Source organism: Drosophila arizonae, chromosome 2 (genome assembly GCF_054131065.1).
Source record: "Drosophila arizonae isolate 15081-1271.41 chromosome 2, UAZ_ARI_1.0, whole genome shotgun sequence".
Lineage (NCBI taxonomy): Eukaryota > Metazoa > Arthropoda > Insecta > Diptera > Drosophilidae > Drosophila > Drosophila arizonae.
The window spans coordinates 13,063,116-13,084,916 of record NC_142922.1 but is presented as its reverse complement, the minus strand read 5'-3'; the positions used below and the strand labels follow the sequence as shown (position 1 = coordinate 13,084,916).

The window sequence follows — 21,801 nt, the reverse complement described above, 5'->3', positions numbered from 1 at the left end:
ACCGCCCAAATATGATAAATGATGGCAAACTAATGGACGCTAAGGCGCACAGGATTAACGCCCTGACGGCGGTCAAAGGCTGTGCGAAAAAGGCAACATAGACACAAATTCCTGGCCATGTCCTTGATACGCGCGCTGACAATGATGACAATGGCGCTTTGTGGCCAACAATTCAATGATAAACGTGGAAGCACGTTACTAACGGGTGCCATTGACGCCGCCATACTCGTTCGAATTTATTGCAGCTATAAAAGTGAACAGAACTTATACTATTTTCATATATATATATTATTTCATATATATAGACTTTCTAGCCCAGCCTGAGCAGACGTAAAAGCGAGCAAACAACTAAACGAATATACCCTGTTCGATTGAAGCAAACGAGTATTGAAAAGCGCGCCTCGAGCTAGTCGAACCATTGAAAAAGGAAATGAATAAAACACGCTCGAGAATGGATTGTATTGTTGCTGCTATTGTGCTACCTCGATTCACTCTTCACAGAGGAAGCTGAGCATTATAGAATATATTATAGTTGCCAGGCTGGACAACAGCACAGTCGACCAAGCCATGAGTCTATTAACAGTGTGCAGAGGCTAAGGAAGTAATATTATCCATAGATTGATAATATAGTTCCATTTATTTGTTAGATATAGTCAATTGTGCTTAATCAGACATGAAATCGAAATTACCTCAATTATTATGTTAAGTATTATTATTAATTATAAGACGAAAAACAACTTAAAGATAATTTGAATAGGTACATTGTATAACCCGCAAATTTTTTCAATAATAATAGCGTGTGCATTTAACAATGTTACAACAGGAATAACGAAAAGACAGCAGAGATTAAAATGTATAGAGATAGATACATATGTATAGACAGATATACAATAGATAGATATTTTCTTTTCTTTTTTTATAACATTGACTGAAGATTTTCGAACAAAACTATACCTTTTGTCATTCGACTGATTTCGGAATATTTCATGAAGATCGGGCAAGGGACACTGAAATCACTTAAATATTCATTACCTATAAGACTGCGGGCTTTGCATATGTGGGTGTGTGTGTGTGCATGTATTAATGCTTGTGTGTGTGTTCGCCTGTAAGATTGAAAGAAAACTAAATATAATATTCTGACTCAGAATTTCTGAGCAACAGTTCGGTTGAAGGGGTTCAAGTCAATCCCAATAAGTCAGGCAAATCCAATATTTTGAGGATTGCCATTTCTCGCCCACATCTCGCAACTTTGGCCTTCAATTCCATAATTTTAAGTTCTTCAAGGAATTACTCCTACATAAAGTAGGCAACCACCTACTCGCAGTATAGAGAACTTTGAGTACAGCTATCAGACTTGTGATTGTGATTGTGAACACCTGGCTATGGCTATGTGATTACAACTCACCGCAGTTTCCTGTGCCGCATGACGGAGACAATCACCAGCATGTTGCCTAGTATGGCGGCCAGTATGATGAAACCAATAATGAAACACTTGACGATGACGAATGTCAGGTGCGCGCTGCCCGTTTCGGCGGCAGTCGCGGCCGAGCTGCCATTGTCCGGCGCCTGGCCGCCGGCAATATTTTCCAGGGAAACTGAGCTGCTGCCACCGTTGCCGTCCACATCGTCCACATCGATGAGTCCATCGGCAACGAAATTCAAATAACTCGCATGGGAAGCCGCAGCAGCAGCCGCCGCTGCTGCCGCTGCCGCAGCCGCCGAGGTTGATCTCGCTGCTGAGGGCAGCGTGGCCGTTGCCTCCAGGAGCAGCGGCATGTAAACGGGCTGTGACTTCGTCCCTGCGCCCGCATCCTCGAGCAGCGTCCTTGCCGCCGTCGAAGCCGTCGCCGTTAGCCTGCGTATGAGTGTCATGGTGTGGGGCAAGTCGTTATTGTGGCTGTCGCCTGGCTGGTGTTGGGGCCGAGCTTAGTCCTTGGATGCAATGCAATTATTGGCCTGCCATTCACCGATGACTCGTTGCCCTATGGCATACACAGAGTAAGGGGCGCTCGCTGCGCAGGACATGCTGATTGTAACTGTCATTTGTCGTTGTTGCCTTTTATTGCTGACAGAGAAGTTCGCTTGGCAAGTCTGCAATTGAAATGATATCAACGATTTATTAGTGCTCATATTTCATTTATTTCCTCAGTGAATTCTACGTTTGTACTATCCTCATTCGATTTGTATCAATTTGGCATTTGTTGTGCCAGTTTAATGAAGCACATCGTGCCAACAATTTATCGCGCAGGGAACTTGGCGAGACGCCCACAATTTGTAGAAACATGCAAATGGTACACCAGCCCCATAAACACCTTGTGCCTTTGATGGCATTGTGTAAATTCTATAGCCCCCCGGGCATTTCTCTACCCAATTCGCACACAACAACAGCGACAACACGAGACGAAAAAGAAGAAGAAAAAAAATGGAAAAAATACTTGAGCTGAGCCGAGCTCAGCCTCGGCTGAGAGCAGCCAATGAAATTCCTACCTACACAAAGATCTCAAATTGTCGAAGCTGGCGTGGTCTACAAACGCCCAGCGTAATCTCTCTCAACTCAATTGGCTTAATTTGCCATAAATAGCGCCAATGTGTCTGCTGGCAGCAGCATTCTGTGTGGCGCCAGCAAAAGCGACCGAATTTCACTTCCTTCCGCTTACCGCTTACCGACAGCTGTTGCCTGTCAATATTTTATCCTTATCATTAGCGTGCGTCAACTTTCAAATTATCTACCATACTCGTACTTCAACTCTCTGACTCGTATGTAAACTTTTGCAATTCGCCAAGCGTCTGGCTTGTAATCAATTCTGCGAAATTTCTAAATTCCGCCAGGGAATGGGGAGCGAAATATGAATAATTTAATTTTGCCAGCAATTCCCACAAAATTGAAGAATGAAACGATGAATTAGTATGTAACGCAATTAAATGAAATGAAATTAGCTTAAGGTGTGAATTGTAGTAGATCATAAAATTAAACTCCGCATTACTTGTATAGCACGCTTATTATTTTAATGCTTAATAAAGAAAAGTAATTAGACGCAATAATTTTTTATTTCATATTTTATATTTAATTTTTTATTTCCCATTTTTTATATTTTATGTTTTATATTTTATATTTTATATTTTTATTTTATTTTTTATTTTACATTTTATAATTTATCATATTTCATATTTTATATTTTATATTTTGAAAAATATAAGTCTCAATCTACATCCGGAATTTGCTTGACAATTTGACTAATATGTATTCAATTTGCGACTCACCCTTTAAATTTAATGTGATGTGTTTTTGAAGCGATAAAATCGAGGAAATGCGTGATTTTTGGTTGGTTTTTAAATAAAACATACAAGAAAAGTTATTAGGGACTAAGAAGGCCAAGTTGTAGGCCGACAAGACCCTCTTAGATAAATATCCTATTGCTCTTGGCTAAAGTGTTGCCATCTACAAAAGTGATTTAGTGCGTGCATGTGTATGTGTGTGCTTTTGTGGGGTATCTTTTGATTTACTTCCGGTTAAGCAAACATTTGTGGCTTTGACTTGGAACTCCCTGAAGTTTAACAAACAGGACAGACTCGGAGTGTGTGTCTGTGTGTGTGTGTCTGTGTTTGTTAGCTAACAAAGTATAAAGCTGATGGGAATGCGTTATGTGTTTTGGGTGCTTGCTACCTTTAGGTAAATGAGTTTCGTATCGACACGCATACAAGGACACTTGCACACAAAAGCGCGCGCGCACGCTTTTCATTTTCCATTTCCCATTTCCCCATCTGAAGTGAACTTTAAATCAATAACAAAAAAAGGAAAAAAAAGAAAAAAGTACCGAAATGAAAATCTTGAAATATGTCACGCGGTGGTGCTCTGTGGTTTGCCAAGTGCTTTTGTCAACCACATGACAATGCTTCACAACAATACGGGAAGAACAACATAATAGCTGCAGCTGCCTCAGAAGTGCCCAGTGGATCTGGAGGAGAGGCGAGTTGTCGCCGGAGGAATGGAATATATATGAAGTCGATGGAGATTGGTTGCCGTTCGCAGGCCCAGACCTGGGCATACAACACCAACATGAGTGCCCAAGGTAAGGATATACCACAGTCACAGTTACCAGCTCGACTCAGCCAACTCACTCCGTGGCCGTGGTCCCAGTCGCTGTCCCAGTCCTAGTCCAGATTGTTGGCCAACTCGCGAACGCTTTTTACGCTTTCTTTTCTTTTTCTTTCTCTTTTCCATTCCTTCCTTTTTTTTTTACTTTTCGTGTTTTATTTGTTGTTAAAGTATCTGGGATTTGGCAGAGCTTGTTTGCTTTAGGGATTCATTCATTCCATGTATAGAAGGTCAATGTACAATGGCACAGATAAGTATTTTTTAGTGCAGACTAGGATAATATTAGCTGCATAAGATATAAATAAGTACAGCAGCATTTTTTTTTTTTTTTTTCATAGTTAAAACATATGTGTGACCACCAAAGGGACTAAATGGGATCCTCTTCTAAATTATTTTAATAATAATTTTTATTTCGACGTCAATCTCTAATATTATTATTTTTATTTTTTAAGTGTAGTAATCTCTATTTAATAATAAATAATTACCCTAACATATTGTAAATATCCACTAGTTTATATTAATATATTATACGTTTAGTTTTACAACTAATTTAGTTTTTTTTTTGCCCCGAGTGTTGGGTTTTTCTTGAGTTTTTGGGCAGTGGTGGGTCAGTGGGTCGTTCACACGAAGCGCCATTCATATTGTGACGGGAAGTGATTCATTTCACTTGGGCTCCGACTGCGGCACGGGCTGCCCATTGTTGTGGTGCAATGGAGAATGACTCGCTGGTTGGCCGAATGGCTGGCTGCCTGAATGGATACCTGGGTGGGTACCTGCGCCACAATTGTTGGATATTCTTTTTCGTGCTGGCTTATAAGTTATTTATTCGTACTTATTCTTGCTTATTTGAATATGCCGGTGTTTATTTACAGGTGAGCATTGGGCGAAGCAGCTGTTTGCGTTGGATATCAGGCGCAATTCTCTTAAACACAGACACCCACAAACACACACATACACACGCGTATCTTCAGATCCACTCGAGAAATATTCAAAGATACCGAAACGCTTTTGGTCGGCTCTATATTAGGCTTTAATTACTTTCTTTGTGTCGATGTCTTTGGGTTCTTAAAAATACTTTTCGACAATTTTAATTAACTTTTTATTTATGTAGACCACAAGATTTTTGAGGGAATTTCCCATTTCTCTTGTCTGATTTTGCTTACGCTAATTGATTTTACTCCAAAAGTGGGGCTTAGCTGACAGACCGATTTGGCAAAGTACCCAAGTACTGATCAAGCTGTGCGCCCAGAGCCCTCGAACTGGGGTCATTTATCACAGCTGAATTAATGTGGGCGACAGCAAGAGGAACGGGGGCACACAAATTCAAATATATTGTGCAAGTCTTTGTCCAGATTCGAATTAATTGAGTGCTAAAAATGGCAAAGACAAAGGGCGAGGCCAGATAAAAGGACGAGCAGAAGGACAGATGAAATCAAGCGAACATTTTTGCTTACCAACGACAGCAAATCGAACCGAAAGCGTAAACAAATCGAATGCCAACGAATCGAAACTAATTGGGCGCCTTGAAATATGTAAAGATAAAGCCGCTGTGGTCAGCGGACCGAAAGGTCGCGGCAGCCAAAGAGAACAAGTTGAAGAAATTTCGGTTTATGGCGACCATTTGATAAATCAAATTGAAAAGGGAACAGCGAGACTTGGGGCTGCCCATGAAATACAAGAATTACAGCACATGGCGTATGTGTTGCTCTCTATCTGTGTGTGTGGGAGTGTGTGCCGCTTGACCTTGCGAGTGCTGCGAACTGGATCGGGCAATCAGCTGCCAGTGCGGAAGTAGCAGTTCAATTATTCATCTACCCTTCAGCAGTTGTTATTTTTTTTTTGTTTGTGCTGCTTTGCATGATTATGACGGGGCCGCATGCAACATGGGGCACGGCATCTACGGCACGCACACAAGCATGCAGATTGCTGACCAACTGCAAATTGGCCATCTCCTTGGCCTCGGGCATTTACATTTTAAATTGCAGCAATAGGTATATTTGCATTTGCCAGCAAAATGGCCTCAAGGACGCGTTACAAATTTCTGGGTAACATTTTTTGTACACAATTTGAATTTAGTTTACATAACTCACACACACACTCACATGCACACACACACGCACAAATCCACAGTGCTGAACAAGACATTGAAACATTTTGAGGCAAATATTTCAGTGGCTTAGCACTATCGCATGTCTGATGACAACGAAAGCAGCACAAAGTCCTGCAGTGAGTCCTGTTTCTCACTGTGACAGGAAGGCACAAAGGACACCATGTATGTATATGACAAATGTATTAAAAAATATATATATTTAGTATAGAAAACCAAACTACCTTTTCCAGGAGATTGTTTCTTTAGCTAAATACACATATATATTTTAGTGACATCAGACAGTTGACAAATCAAATGTCAGCTGAGCATTAATGTACAATATGATATATATTATAAGGACCTAAGGAGAATCCCTACTGCTGCAAAGGGCAAAACTTTTGCTGTGCCAACCCGTTTTGGCTTTAGGTTATTCTACGTATGATTGATTTCAGGCTCGACAATTATTGAAGGTAAAGTTCATTCGCAAAGCTAACAGCGAATTCAAATCAGTTTCGCTCTACAGTTGGCAAATGTGTCTGTGAATGTGACATTTGAACTTGCTACGCATGAACGAGCCCACGTGTCGATGCTTAACAAGCATCACAGAACCAATCGCAAGTAGAAGAGGCTTTCAGCAGAGGAACAAAAACAAAATACAAACAAAAAGTCAGCAGCAACGTTGCAGTCGCTCCCTATCGACTGCATAATGCTCGTTTAATGCTAAGAAAAAGGATTCAAGGACCAGAGGATTAAATAAACAAGATATTTAAAGCTGTGCATAAAAGGGAAACACTTGAATTTAAATTGAAGAGCGAGAAATGAGCGCATGCTGAAAACTCTTACATCTCAATTGAAGGGCGAGAGGTAGATGATATGAACTCATTTGTATATGGAAAAGCAAAATTGGGTTATAGCTGTACTCTTTACGTACAACTACACTAAATAAACTTAAATATTATCTCATTTCATATCCACTCTACAGTTACATATGTATTTTTAACGAGGGTTTAAAGTTTATTTTCAAAATGAAGCCCAAAATGAAACAGTAATAGGTCTTTTAAAAAATGAATTAGGTCATTCGATCCAGTTTGTAACTTCATCAGGATAATCTTAAAAAAAATATATGTGTATATTTTATATAAAACTAATCTACCCTTTTTGCATTTTGAAGAAGTATAGGCATTGAGTACCACTTTTTATTTCTTTTAAAAAGCTGTCCACCTAGTATTTAGCATAACAAATTGGATTGACTTATTTTATCGTCTATATGCACATTTGAAACGCATCAAAGAACAGCAACGACAGCCAGACTAAAATAAATAAATATTTAAATATTTATAAAGTATACATTATTCGCATGACAACGACTTTTTATGGGTTATGCCAAAGAAAGTAGCGTAGTAATTTTATTCTCAATAAAAATTTAACAAATATTAGCAGTTGTGTAAATCCAAATGACATTTCTCTTTATAGTCCGTATTGTTACATGGCATAATTAATCAGCTCAAGGCATGGCTGAGCTGACAGAAAATTGTTTATAGTCAAAGGTTTAACAATATTTATACAAACGTGAAAATTTTACTCGCTGTCAATTGCAAAAATGCTATTGAATTTTTAACAAAGCTCTGCGAAAGGACAACTTAAAGTCGTGCGTGGTTGACCTGCACTGTCCTTTTTAAACTAATATTAAATATTAAACAAAATGCCACTTGTGCAATTTTTAATTAATATCGCCTGTTGCAGCCACACCAAAACATTTTGGAGCCCACATCTCTGTTAGAGATGAGCAGAATATTCATATAAATGCGTGCAGGCGAAAAGAAGAGAAATATTTTTCTACTCGAAAAATAAATGTTTATTAAGTAAAAGTAAAAGTAAGGTAGGTAAGTGAAATATCGTGCACCGTGTGCCGTGTAACGTGTGCCAGCACAAACTTTGGCCAACTCTGGAAAATTGCGCATACGTCGCATGGACTCTATCCGGGGCCGTTAGCTTTTTTCGTAGCATACTTTCGAGGGCGGCGTTTCTGTGCCAACGCGCAAGCTGTTGAATATTTCAGCTTGTTTGCAGTTTTTATGCTGAGTGTGTGGGTCCAGTACACTGGACAGCGCGAACGCGTTTCCCAGAGCTGTTGGGCCACCTCAGTGTGTTGTTTGTTGTTTGCCATTGTAATTTGTATAATACATATTTAGCGGCCAGCGGCGGCATTCATAGTTTATTTGACAAATGTTAAAGTGCAAAGAAGTCGACGCCGGACACTGTGTCAGGTACAGGTGTTTGTACACCTTCCGTGTCGTTGTTGTTGTGCTGTAATGCCAATGTTTAATTTAGTATTACGGCTCCTCCCTTTTTGTATTGTTTGCATTTTGTTGATGTTATTGTTGTTGTTGTGTTGAACAGCACGCTTCGTCTATGACCACAAAATTTACGCACGTACGCGCGCACGCACGAAGGTTTATTTTGTGAAATTTAATGCATAGGAAATTACTTGCATTAAATGATGATGAGCGCTGGAAATTATGATATTCCAGCGACTGCAGAAACGTTCTCCGCAGTGCTGTGTGCTCAGTGTGAATGCCTCGGAAATATTTCAGCGGCAATCGGATGACGGATCATTTGGCCACGTGAGGGTCACATCTGAATATTAACACGGATTCCCATATATATGGTTATGTATATGTATATGTACATACATATGTCAGATACACGGCCACAAGGGCAACAAAACAGCAGCTGGCCCTGCTCAATGTGTCCGCCACACTGACTCTGCCTTCCGCATGATTTTGTATTTTTAAATGCACTGGTGCAGTCAGAGGCGATGGGCGGAGCCAGGCAAGGCAGACCTGTTCGTACTTTAAAAGCCGCTGGGTTTGAATGTGAATACCAAAGAGAAAGCATTTTGTTTTAAATGCCATGCTAACAATAGAAAAGAAGCATCCGCATCAAGGACACAAACAATTGCACACTGAGGCAGCAGCAGCAGCAGCAGCAGCAGCAACAGCGGCAGTCGCAGTCGCAGTCTCTGTTGCTCTTATTATGTGGGCGGATCTCTGGCAATGGCAGAGCGAAACAGCTCTAGCTAGGACAGGAAAGTACTTTTCTCAATTGTTGTTACTTTGCTGCTGATTGTGTGTACGAGTGTGTGTGTGTGCGTGTGTGTCTGTGTGAGAGTGCATGTAGAGGTACATAGGTAGCGTATATAGAGGAAGCGACGAGTGGTTGGTCTTGCTGCTGCTGCAGACGGAATGCTTACCTGACTGCAGCTGTGCCACCTGTGCCACGTGACCGAGAACGGGCGCCTATCAGGCGCACACACTTTTTGGCTTTTGTTTTTTGCCCAAGACCACGACCTTCAGTGCCGGCGCTGCTTAGACGGTCTGCAGCTGATTGCAGTGCCTCAAATACAAATACAAATGCAATACAAACAAGAACTTTAACACAGACACAGCTACAGCATGCTCAGCTTCATTAGTGTTAATTGATTACATGCCCCAAAGAAGGCAAACGCGAGGACAAAGTTACCGCGACGACATTGACAAACGAAGCGAAAAATTGCAGACAACCACAAAGCAGACAAATAGTGCGGAGTGCTGGCTCGCCACATGGCTTGTCCTGGTTTGTTCTGGCTTCGCAAAACTTTGCCGAGCTGTTGATGCAGCTAAGCTACAGCGGCACTATGATTATCGAGGCATCACGTACACGAAACGGTCTGGATTTCGTTTCAAGTCAATCAGATGGCGGCAAGGGCACGCGACCTTCGGCTTCGATTGGGTTTGACATTGTTCCCCTGCCGGTCGAAAGGAATGTCAATTGCCATTTGCATTGCACATCAAATACGCTTATATATATACTATATATATGTTATAAATGTAAGTGAGCTACACCCCTCCCCTCCCCTCCCTTTTCCACCAAAAAAAAAAACAAAAATAAAACGTATGCCCTGTGCGCCTTGGCTCGACCCAGCTTGGGAGCCCTTTTGTTCTTTCCGCAATGGCCTTTTTATGGCTGTTGCGGAACGTAGCTCAGTACACTCGAGTGTGTGAACTCCGGCACATTTTATGGCATTTTGATGCCTAATATGACTGCAATTTTATACTTATTTTATTTACTTACACGCGCACTCATACGAGCGCTCGCATATGCCAAGTATGTTCATATATGAATGTCTGATTGGAAGCTGATTTTGCCGCCCTCACACTGCTGCCTCTTTCCTTTTTATTTGATTCTTCTTGCTTTTCGGTCTGCCGCCATTAGCGGCAATTACGTATTTTTCAGAGAATCGAATTTGATTACGGCTCTTTCGCTTCAATAAATATTTAATTTTTTATTCAAGCCCACTGGCAGCTAAATAGAAGCGCCTATACGCCGCCTTCGACTATTTTGGCTCTGCCAAATTGAGCACATTATCGACTTGAGTACTTACATACCTATAAATACCAATATATATGCAGGTGTGTGTGTGTGCGTAAATATCTGTATGTTTTTGATTATATTAGAGTGTGTTTCGTACTATGACCAGAGCCAATAAGCACAGCCCACGCAGTTTACACATAAATAGCATATTTAATAAGCCAAAAATGCTGACTAAGCGAAAGTAAAAAAGCGAACAAATAATAAAAGAGCCTGACCTAAACTGTGTCTATTAAATTTGCAGTTGATGAGTTTTCCAAAAAACGTTTTCCATCAGCTAAAAATGTTTAAATGCTCTTAATTGTTTTACTAACGAAGTTATACAATTTATTATCAGAGAAGTGTTTAACCAATATGGAAATTTATGAAGGAAATTCAAATTTTCTAATTTTAGTTCACCAAGGTAAAATTGAAAGATTTTACCATATATATAATTGTCAAAATTATAAAGTATATAAATATAAACCCGTATACAATAAATTTATATATAAATACGCATACTATAAATATATATTGAAATTTATCCTTCATCTTTCTGCAAGAAGTTTCTTACATATATATATTTACAGATTACTCAATTTCTATAAAATTATATCTCATATTTAAAAGCATAACAGCATCAATTGCACTGCGCTTCAGCAATAAAATAGCAAACATAAATAAAAACGGATTATTCTATCTCAATTTGTCTACTTGTTTCTGGCTAAGACATGTGAGCTTAATGTCAATGTCAGTGTATCAAGCTATAATAAACTTGTTTGCCATTGCCAGATAAAACGTTGACATAAATAAAAATAAATACAAATGTGAATTGAATAATTTATAGAAATAATGAAAAGACTATTTGGTTATATAATGATATAATGAAATAATAATAAATAATATTGATATGCTTGTATCAGATTCCCAAATATATTAAGCATTAAGATGGAGCATTAAAATATGGGATTTATTTTTTGCTAATTTTCTGTCAGCAACTGTCTGGAAAAGTTTTATAGCTTTTTTTTATGAATTTTCTTTCTTTGTCGCATTTCGTTTATATCGTATAGCTGTTGGATTTAATAAGAAAAAAGTTTTTCATTACGCCAGTTTTTATTCTCTGTTGAAATTATTATTATTTTATTTTCCTGCATCAATTTTAATAATTTATAGCCTACTCATGTTAATATATATGTATATTAAATTTTATTTCTATATGACATATAGAAAGTATCCAACAGCTCCGCTCAGACCCAAAAAGTTCTTCCTTGCCTCTATTTATAATTTGAAAAGTAATATAAAGCCAAACGAAAACTGAACTTCTGCACTTGAAATCAATATTGAAATTTATACCACGACTGTTGCCAAAATGCATATAAAAAATTATTATACACTTTTCAAAATTTATTGGAATGCGCAAGAGTCTATCCGATATGTAACAAAATATGGGCAGTTTCAATGCCATAAAGATTGAACAAATTCAATAAGCAAAACAATTTTGTGAGTTGAATTCTTTGTGTGGTCCGAGCTCAATCTAATTTGGTGTCTATTGTCCATGAGGGGAAAGCAATTTGAACTTTCGATATGTCCGGTGCCCGGTGCCCGGTGTCCGGTGTTCGGTGTTCAGTGTTCGGTGTTCGGTAACTACCCTTTTCACGGCCCTGATGAAATATTAAGGACACAAATATGAAATCCCATATTGAATGCTCGGTATACGGCGCACAATTTAACTTTTATTGGCGCTCCGTATATGTATATAATATGATTCGGTCTCGGATTGTCAGCAAAGGTCATGCCTAACTTACTCCACCGCCTCACCACCGCACCGCCTCACTCGCCCGTACTCTATTTGTTTCGACCTTGCAAGGTCTGGCAAGCATATTGAGCGCAGACAGAGCAGCATTTGTGCAAAATGCTTGTAAGAGGAGAATACATACATATTTGTTATTTGGCTGACAGGCCACGCTGATGGCTGATGGCTGATGGCAACGATGAGCTTCAAGAAAAAAATCACGTTATTCTCAGCTGCAAAGCGAACAATACACGTCAATACAAACATATATCAGGCGAGCAGGAGACCCGCTGGGCTGATGTCTTTTCTCTGCTATTCGATTGGCGCTCGCTATTTCCTGTTACAAAATAAATCAAAACCGCAAATTGAGATATGGAAGTTGCCTTAAAGAAACAGAAAGAGAAGAGCGAGATGAATGCACGTGGCGTAAAATGGCTTGTGAAACTAAAGTGATTAAATTAATATTGAGACAGAAAAAAGAAAAGCAAAATGTGACCAACTGACTAAAAACCAGATCAATGGGTCGCACCATGGAGCTGAGCGACCGTTAGAAAGCAACGCACGCAGCGCTTGTAAAATGTCTGCAACACACGCGCCACACAATCAACGTATGTGTGTGTTAGTGTTCTTGTGTCTGAGTGTGTGCGTGTGCATGTGTGGGGTATGGGCTGGGCAAACACCCGCTGTTTTGGCCACGCATCATAACATGTCAATATACTTTAACTCCCAACGCCATTAAAGTCAAATGCTCCATGGGGAATTTCAAGGTAATGACTGTTGAGTTGGCCAAACGCCCGAGGACCAAGAGCTTTCCCCACAACTATTACAATGAAATACCCTATAATTTCAATGTAAATTGCATACTCCATTTCTAAGAACAGTTCATTGAGCACACAACAGCTAAGTGCTTTGTTTTATTGATTAAAAATAATGAGAAATTTTTGAGAATATTGAAAAACTAAGTGAAATTTAAAGGGAATTCAGTCAGAATATCGAATATACGATATAAATTTATTTTGCATAAAATGTGAAGGTAAGCTTTAAGTTGTCTTTTTAAAGGGTATTTTCAGCAGAAGCTGTCAACGAGCCATTAAGTATTTTGTTTTGAATTTTGGGTGCAGAGTATAGCAAAATCAGATGATGGCACCATCCAGACAACAACAAAAACAACAACAAAGACAACATGAGCAAAGTGGGGAAAAAAGCGGAAAATTATTGAAAATCGAATTTGCTCGCATCGCTTGTTTAGGTGAAGAAACAGCAGCTCCCAGACATGCCATTGCTGCTGTTGCTGTTGCTGCTGCTGCTGCTGCTGCTGCTGTTGTCGTTGCTGTTGATGGCATATTAAAGATGTTGTTTATATTTGCATGCAGGTGGGCGACATTTGTTTATATTTGTATTCCTATTTGCATTTGTATTTGTATTCAATCAGCGTCAAGCGAGGCGCCAAAACCCAAAAAAAAATAAAAGACGAATAAAGCTACAAATAAAATTGAACCAACGATTTAACAATAAAAGCCAAAAGCTGAGCAGCTGAGCAGCTGAGTCTGTGATATATGAGAGTGAATCAAATAAAATAAAGCACGAAAAGAACGGAAAAAATATATCACAAGTACAAGCGATTGCAGGTGTGTGTGAGTGTGGGTGGGTACGTGGGTGTGTGCATGTGTGTTTGTATGCGCTGTCAGCCGTCATTTGAGCTGCCAGTTGCCAATGTAGCCAAGGTGAGAAAAAGCTTTCAATTTGATGCTGTTGATGGCTGACTGCAAATACTTATGACATCGAAATTTCAATGGCAACAAAATATATATACACACTCACACACAACTACACACACACACACACAAAGCACAGACACATAAGGTAACGAAGCCAATTTATGTTGACTGACAACTATAAGTATGGACTTATTATTTAATGAGTATTATTTGACTATTTGTGTGGCACAGCAATTGGGGCTGAGGCTAAGCCTGATTACAATATCATTAGAATGTCATCAGCATCATATCATACAGTGAAATGGGTATGCATGTCAGAGCTGGGATAAAACTATCTTGCTGTCATATTGCCAGCAATAACGGTGAAAATAAATAAACTGCCTAGTTACCAGAGTCGAGTCGGTAGCTAGTGCTAGCAACATGTCGTCGAGCTTCATAGCCAGCCCCATTATAACAACAACAACAGCAACAACAGCCTGTCGAGAATGGCTGGCTGAGCTCAGCTACCTACGAAGGCTCGCTCCATTTGCTCGTTAAGTTCATCACAGCTGCCTTAATGAAGCTATAATTAGATAAGCGCAGCAGTAGGAACGCTGCTGCTCAATCAGTCAGTCAGTTACCCAGTCCGTCAGTCAGTCAGTCTCGTAGTCAACCAGCTGCTACTCACAATGCGACAGCAGATCGCTGCTCTAGTTATCTCTTTACTCAGGCACGGTAGCCCGTCGAGCTATTCATTCATACGCCAGGTTAGCTACGATGATGAAGTGTTTCTCACAGATACACAAACATGATGGCGCCATGGCCTTGTATTTTTAGCCAACAGCCAGCAGCCAGGAGCCAGCACATCGACGCAAAAACCGAAACGTGCAGCAAATGTTGCAAAACGTTTGACTAACCAAATTCAAACTGACAAACCATTGGCTGCGCAGCCATAAGAGGCCATACGACACGGACGCCCATGGCGACACATTTACAATGGGTTCCGAGTATCGCATTGTTCACATTCTGTGCCTTCCCCCCTCTCTGCTTATCATCCAGCCATTTTGTAGGCTGCGCCTCTGTCTGCGCCCGTGCGACATTAAGAATGCCAACCGAAATGTCGTGGACTGCCGTGCGTATGAGTTATGCGAAATGAGCTCTGAATTATGTATGTACTAAGAGCACGATTTTGGTCTGTGGGAACTTCGTCAGTTGTCTGATGAAAATGCAGAAATGACTGTTTTACTAATTAGCCAGCAGACTTATCAAGCTGCCTTGATTGATTCGCATTGCATTTTGAAAAATTATTCACTTGGCTTAAGACTCTAGCTTAATAGAGATATATTTGAGAAAATTATATATTTCGGCTTGCTTTTAGGAAGATTACTTAGCTTAAGCTTCGGAATGTTTACCATCAAAGCATTCTCAGGGAATTCGGGGTATTTTGTAATAGGCAGAAGACCTCGCCCTGAGCTGAGTGTGACTCCCCTGTCCGTTCCTCTGTCTGTCTGCTCATAACAGACAGCACGTGAATGTTAAGTTTGCTTTTGCCAGATATTCATGAAAATCAATATTAACCCGAGCTAACGATTATTTGCACGTTTTATGACAACATTTTGGAAACCTTTTTTTGTCCTAAAAACATAAAATCAAAATTATATCTGAGGATAGAATATTCTGCTTTGACTCAATGTTTACTATAAAGATTTCACGGGTTAAGATTTTCAATATGTGCTTTCTTGTTTATAAGCTAGAGTGCTTTATACGTCTTACTCCTGCCAACAATTATTTAGTTCAGTTAGTAACAATTTAATGTAATTGGACAATAAATAGATTAGTTAGGGCCAAAGAACGCAGTCTTCTATGAGCACCATTCCAGTGCACTTGACCACTAAGGAATGTTCGCTAGCTATACGATGTTTGTATGTACGTACGATGTACGCTGCATGTTTATTGAATAAACATTTGTGTCTATTTATAGCTGGAGCATAATATTGAATTAAACGACGCACAAGTCCAACAATATGTGCAGCGCTGTGCCCCAAGTAACCTTGTTATCCTTGTCATATTTTGCACTTGGCTCGGCCATCAATCAAAGAAGGGAGCACATTTATTGCAGCCACTGTTGGCTGCTGGCTGCTGGCTGCTAGCTGCTTGTTCCTCGGCTGTCCTGCTCCTGCCACTGCATATTTTACACTCATTGCAGTGCACACTTATCAAGGCTAATTTCGTTATGGGTCTCCCAATTGACCCTGGCACTTGCAGTCGACAGAGCACTTCACTCGTAAGTCCCCTGGATCGACAGCTTTAAGTTGTTTTTGCTGTTTCGCTGCTGGCTAATAGCTTTGTTAGAGCGCTTCCTCTTTCATGTTGTGGCCAATTAAAAACCCAAGGAAGACGAACTAATTACTAAATACTCGATACAATGAAAATCAAATCAGCAACTCGTGCTGACGTAGACATCCTCGTTTTCTGCTCGATTCGCCAGGGAATGACTGGCGAGTCGTCAATCAGCCAATCACTTAATTAACTACTTCAGAGCCAACAATTGGCAGCAGCAACTCAAACAAATCCAGCTTAACTGGGCAACCCATTATGCTTCTTCCTTCTCATAATATCTTCATTAGTGTAATAAAGGTGTCAGACAAAGTCAAATAGCTGACTTAAACTGTACTGTTCTATAACAGTAAGTTTTACATATAGATTAGATAGCTGTAACTTATGAAACTTATTTTTTTAAGATTGATGGATATCAACTTTATGAAATAGGACTGCCCATTTATATTGTATAGTTGATCTTTTCTGCTTCAAACAATTCGCAGAAGCTTATATACATACATGAGTAAAGATAAACAATCGCCTAGGCAGCAACGGGGTTCACTATTGAACACATATATTTCTTCTAAGAGCTTCCCCTAGTATAAGCTTTTAATATCAGATCATGTGCCGATCTTGTAGCTCTTAAGAAACACTGACTTTTATCATATTATTATATATACTCTCAGACTATTAAAAATAAACAAAACGAAAGTCAAGTTTAAATAAAATCAATGAGCAATTTATAAAATGATTAATTGTTGCCTACAGTTAAAATACAATATGAAATTATCTTAACTTCTTTTTTAGTGTTTATTGTTTTAGTTTAGTGTTTATTTATTTATATTTCTTTTTTAGTGTTTATGTTAATTCAAAGCAATTTTAGCAGATACTGTTAAATTATATAAAATGTGATGTGAAAAAAAAAATTATATACAGATTCTACACTTCATAGCATTTAAACGGTAAAAAACTTCTAAGACTTAACCGTAACTTGATATTTGCTTTTATATGATTTTCTGACAACGTCAACCGGTAGATTAAATAAATACATATATAAATCGAAGTGGCGATAACAAGCAAATGTTTGTAAATATAAATTTCGATAAAGCTCATTTAAATAGAGTTTGGAAAATTCGTATAAGTGGATGCATTTGGATGCAATTGTCGGTAAATTTGCAAGTGGATAAACAAAATATTGTTTGCTTCAAACTTGAATTTTGACCAACACAACCGAATCGTGTCAAATACATTTGCAGGTTCTCAGGTTGTTTAGCAACAACAACAAAAGTGGAGCACGGTTGCGGTAGAGCACGCAGACAGGTGGGCGAACAATTTTGCAGTTGAATTTCCCAGTTTGTGTGCGTGTGTATATGTCTGTGAGTACGTGTGTGTGAGTATGTGTGTGTGAGTATGTTTGCTGGGCTAAGCGGCAGTCAATTGCCCGAAAAACTACAAAGTTTGTTAAGGTTTTCAACAACCTTTTGGTCTGTCGATGAGCACAGGTAAATAACATTCAAATAAAATTCAATAAGTGCGAGAGAGAGAGAGAGAGAGAGGGGAAAAGAGGGAGAGAGGGATGCGTGGAATTAGAGCACGTTGCTTAATCGTAATGCAAAATAAATCGAACGAAAGTGCAAAAACACTTGCCAGATTAATTAAAATGAAAAGTACTAATGGAAAACTCACTCGTACACACACACACACACACACACACAAGCAGCCAATTATGAAGTGATAAGCACGTCACACACTTCGAGGCGCACGAATAGAAGCGTTTACTACATAAATTACAAAAGCTGATTAGTGGAGGAAAATCTGATTGGAATTGCTGACAATGGGTATTATTTTATACTGGTAATAACATACTAAGTGCTTGTTATATCATGTGTCTTACGTTATATGCGTTATATGTGTAAACATATTTCTATTTGACAACCGCGTTCAACGGTAAAGAGTTCAATATAATGATGCATATATTTGTAATTCTTTTTTTTTCAGGCAGTGAATTTTGCATTAGCAAATTATTAATATTGGTTTTATGTGGATAAATATTTTAATTCAGACCTAAATTAAGAAACACTATGCACTATGCCCTTTTTATGGCCTTTTACAATAATTATTTATTTTTTAAAGTGACCACAGGAGGAGTTTAATTAAATATACATAATTGCGTTCAAAGTGAGGCTCTTAATTTTCTAGTGCTTTTTATAATTAGTTGTTCATTATAGTTGTTCATTCATTTTTAGAATTAGTTGTTCATTAGCTATTCCTTCTTGGCTCTTGGTATACATTATGCTCTTCTTATCCTCAGCTCTCTCACTCTCGCTCTCTTTCCTTACACTTTTCTATACATTTTTTCTATACAGCTTTTATTTTATTTTATTTTAAACTTTAATCTATACAGAAATTATTCGTAAAAGTAAACAAAGTTATCAAATGTAATTCATGTTCTCCGCCTTATCTGTTCCTTTGGTTTCGTTTTGTGACCTATATATGTGTGTATAAGTGTGGTTACACGTGTCTATTTTTGGCATTTTGAATTGTATATGCTTTATTTTTAAATTTCCATTCCATTTCAAGGATAAGTGCATGGCGTGTGCTATTTTTAGGCACTGACCACAATATAAACTTACTGACAGCTAAAGTGGGCAAGCTTCAAAGCAGACAGTACACAGGGCAAATAATGTGGATAGACAGACACACAGACAGAGAAAGAGAGAAAAAGAGAGCAAGAGAGCGAGACAGAGACTGACATTATGTTTGCGGGCCATTTAAAGCATAGGAAAACTATTAAAATTTATGCGGGGAAATGAGAAAGAACAACAGGAGCCGCCCTAATGAACGGAACTGCTTTGAATGTGGAAAGACAGAGCGGGGATAGCGGCCTACACCCACGCACCGAGCAGCAGGCGCTTAGCAAAGGAACATGTTAATGCTGTCGTCGCCGCAAGGTAGCAAGCAGGTGCCACAAGGTGACGCCTCGTGGAAGTCAGTTCGGATACTTTGGAGTTTCTTAAAGGCAGCAAATCGTTAGCTCGAGGGATGAATTTCACAAATCCCAACCACATACTTGAGTAGAGAGCACCAAAATAGATTTTAAGATTAGGCTGCAGCCTATATATATATATATTGTACAAACTTACTTATATACAATATATATTTATATATGTATATGCGAGCCATCAAACCGCACAGCGAAAACTTATTTAAGTGCTTACACGCCGAGTTTTGTGTATCAAGTGTTTAATAAACGCTTAATATTTCATGTAAACAATGAAAATTTTATTTCAAACCAAAAAGTTTTGAACAATTAAAGGGCTCTGGGCCAGAGAAGAACACAGAAATGCTTACCAAGATTTGTAGCGTGGCCGCAGGACACTGAACGGGGCAACTTAATGCCTTCAAGTTGTAAAACACTTAGCTGAGATTTTTTGTATTTTTCTGCCCCTTCCTTCAAGCAAAAAATCACTCGACAGCAGCAGCAGCAGCAGCGGCGGCAACAAAAGCAGCAGAGTCCGCGGGCAGAGGGCAACAACAACAACAACAACACAGAAACTTCGCGCGTGCCAAATTTGGTGCAGATAACTTCGAGCTGCGAGCAGTTTGGGTGCAAATTAAAAATGTCTTGTGCCGTGCGAGTAGCTGGCGGAGCAACAGCAGCTAGTGGCGCGCACAGGTGTGCGCGCTGGACGTGTCGCGCGTCCAAGTTAGCAAATTGGCGAGTAGTAGGCGCCCAGGCAGCTGCCAAGCACAACCGTGCACAACCGATAGGAGCAAAGGATAACGCACGACTGTGCCACACGAACAGCGACAATGACGACGCCGACGAGAACGACGACGACGACGACGGCGCCGATGAGGACGACGACGCCAACGCCAACGTTAAAGCCAACGCCGACGCCGACGCCAACGCTGATGGTGACGAGCTAGAAAAGCCGAATACCTAAAGCATCAGCAAAGGCGGCCACAGCAGCAGCAGCAGCAGCAGCAGCAGCGACAGCAGCGATAGCAGCAGCAGCAGTTGCTTTATGGCCCATTGCCACAGCGTCGTTTGGCATTAGTTGAAAGTAAGTAAAAATATGAAAGAGAAGTAACAAAAATAGCAGCGGCTATGGCAGCGATGTCGACGTTGACTGCGATGGCAGCAACAAATAAATCGCTAGTAGATTATTCGTGCTGGCACCCATTGCCGCAGCCAGTCGGCGCACCGTCCCGCCACGCCCCCTGCAGCACCGGCGCCCACTCCTTTTGAAGCGCGCCTGTGTGTATGCTACAAAAAATTGACAGCCAAAGCAAAGGGGACACATTTGTTGCTGGGCGGCCTCTTTTTGGGTAAGTAATTTTCGTTGTTTCTATTTAATTTATGACTCGTGTTTTTCTTGTGTGTTTTCCTCAGTTCTGTTTGTCGTGCTTTTGTGTATTTTTTTTTTTATTTGGCTTTTATTAATTTGTTTATTTGCGCGTCGCGATGCTCCTTTCCACGTTGGTTTTTAAACGTTACTTTTTATGGGCTTTTAATACGAGCTCAGCATCCCATATCCCAACGAACAAAGTCACGAACACGCACACACTCACACACACAGGCAGAGAGTCTTAGATAGACAGCTTTATGCACTGCGGCACGCATCCTAACCTATCCATTCACACACACACATGACTGTCTACATACATATATGTGTGTGTTTGTGTAATTGTTTGTCCTTGCGGCTTCCTGTTGCTTTAGTCCAATGTATATGAACAATTTCTTGCCCGTGTCCGGATGCACTGTAAAAATTATCAAGGTATAATAAACTGAATTATCATAATGTGATCATATAAAAATGCTTTAAATTTCAAATAATAATACTCGATAATCTGCAGCAAAAGAAAGTTTGCTTGTACATAACATATATATAGCTCATTTATCAACCTGTAACTCTATAAAACTTATACTCTGGCCATAGTTTACTTTGTGTGTTTGTCCAATGTAGCGTTGGTATCTGTTGCTGGCACTGTTGCATGTCCTTTGGCTGCTGTGAGAGTCGCTTCCCGCTCCTTTCCTATAGTTATAACGAACTTCAGTTTATATTGCTTGCTTAAAGGTCATAAATCTGTTTGTTAGCACTTTGTGAAAGTTGAGCAGAAAATGTTATACGAACGCTTGTTGCACACTCGGGGCAACATAATGAGCTTCAAATAACCCATACGTCGAGTGCTGCACAGGCCACAAAAAGATTATGCAGTACACATTTTGATTTACTCTTGCGGCCCACTTAATAGACCGCAAAAGCTGCAAAACTCCGTAAAGCAAATGCTAAAAAAAAGAGACAGAGAAGGCGGGGAAAAGAAAGGACCATCAACGAGCAAATGGCCACAAATGACACGTTTGGTGTTAAATGGAGGTCGCCAATTGGGTGCTCGTATATGTATGTGTGTATGG

At 39.7% G+C, this 21,801-nt stretch overlaps 1 protein-coding gene across 1 annotated transcript in view; it reads right to left on the bottom strand.

Moving 5' to 3' along the window:
- Positions 1–20,168, bottom strand: part of Octbeta1R (Octopamine beta1 receptor) — a 42,555-nt gene extending 22,387 nt beyond the window's left edge. Inside the window, exons 1-2 of the mRNA XM_018000314.2 lie at positions 19,734–20,168; positions 1,406–2,091 (exon numbers count right to left, since the gene is read on the bottom strand). Of these exons, the coding sequence (XP_017855803.1) occupies positions 1,406–1,872 (467 nt within the window). The 5' untranslated portion in view covers positions 1,873–2,091; positions 19,734–20,168. The remainder of the gene's footprint in view (positions 1–1,405; positions 2,092–19,733) is intronic.
- Positions 20,169–21,801: the final 1,633 nt, after the last annotated feature.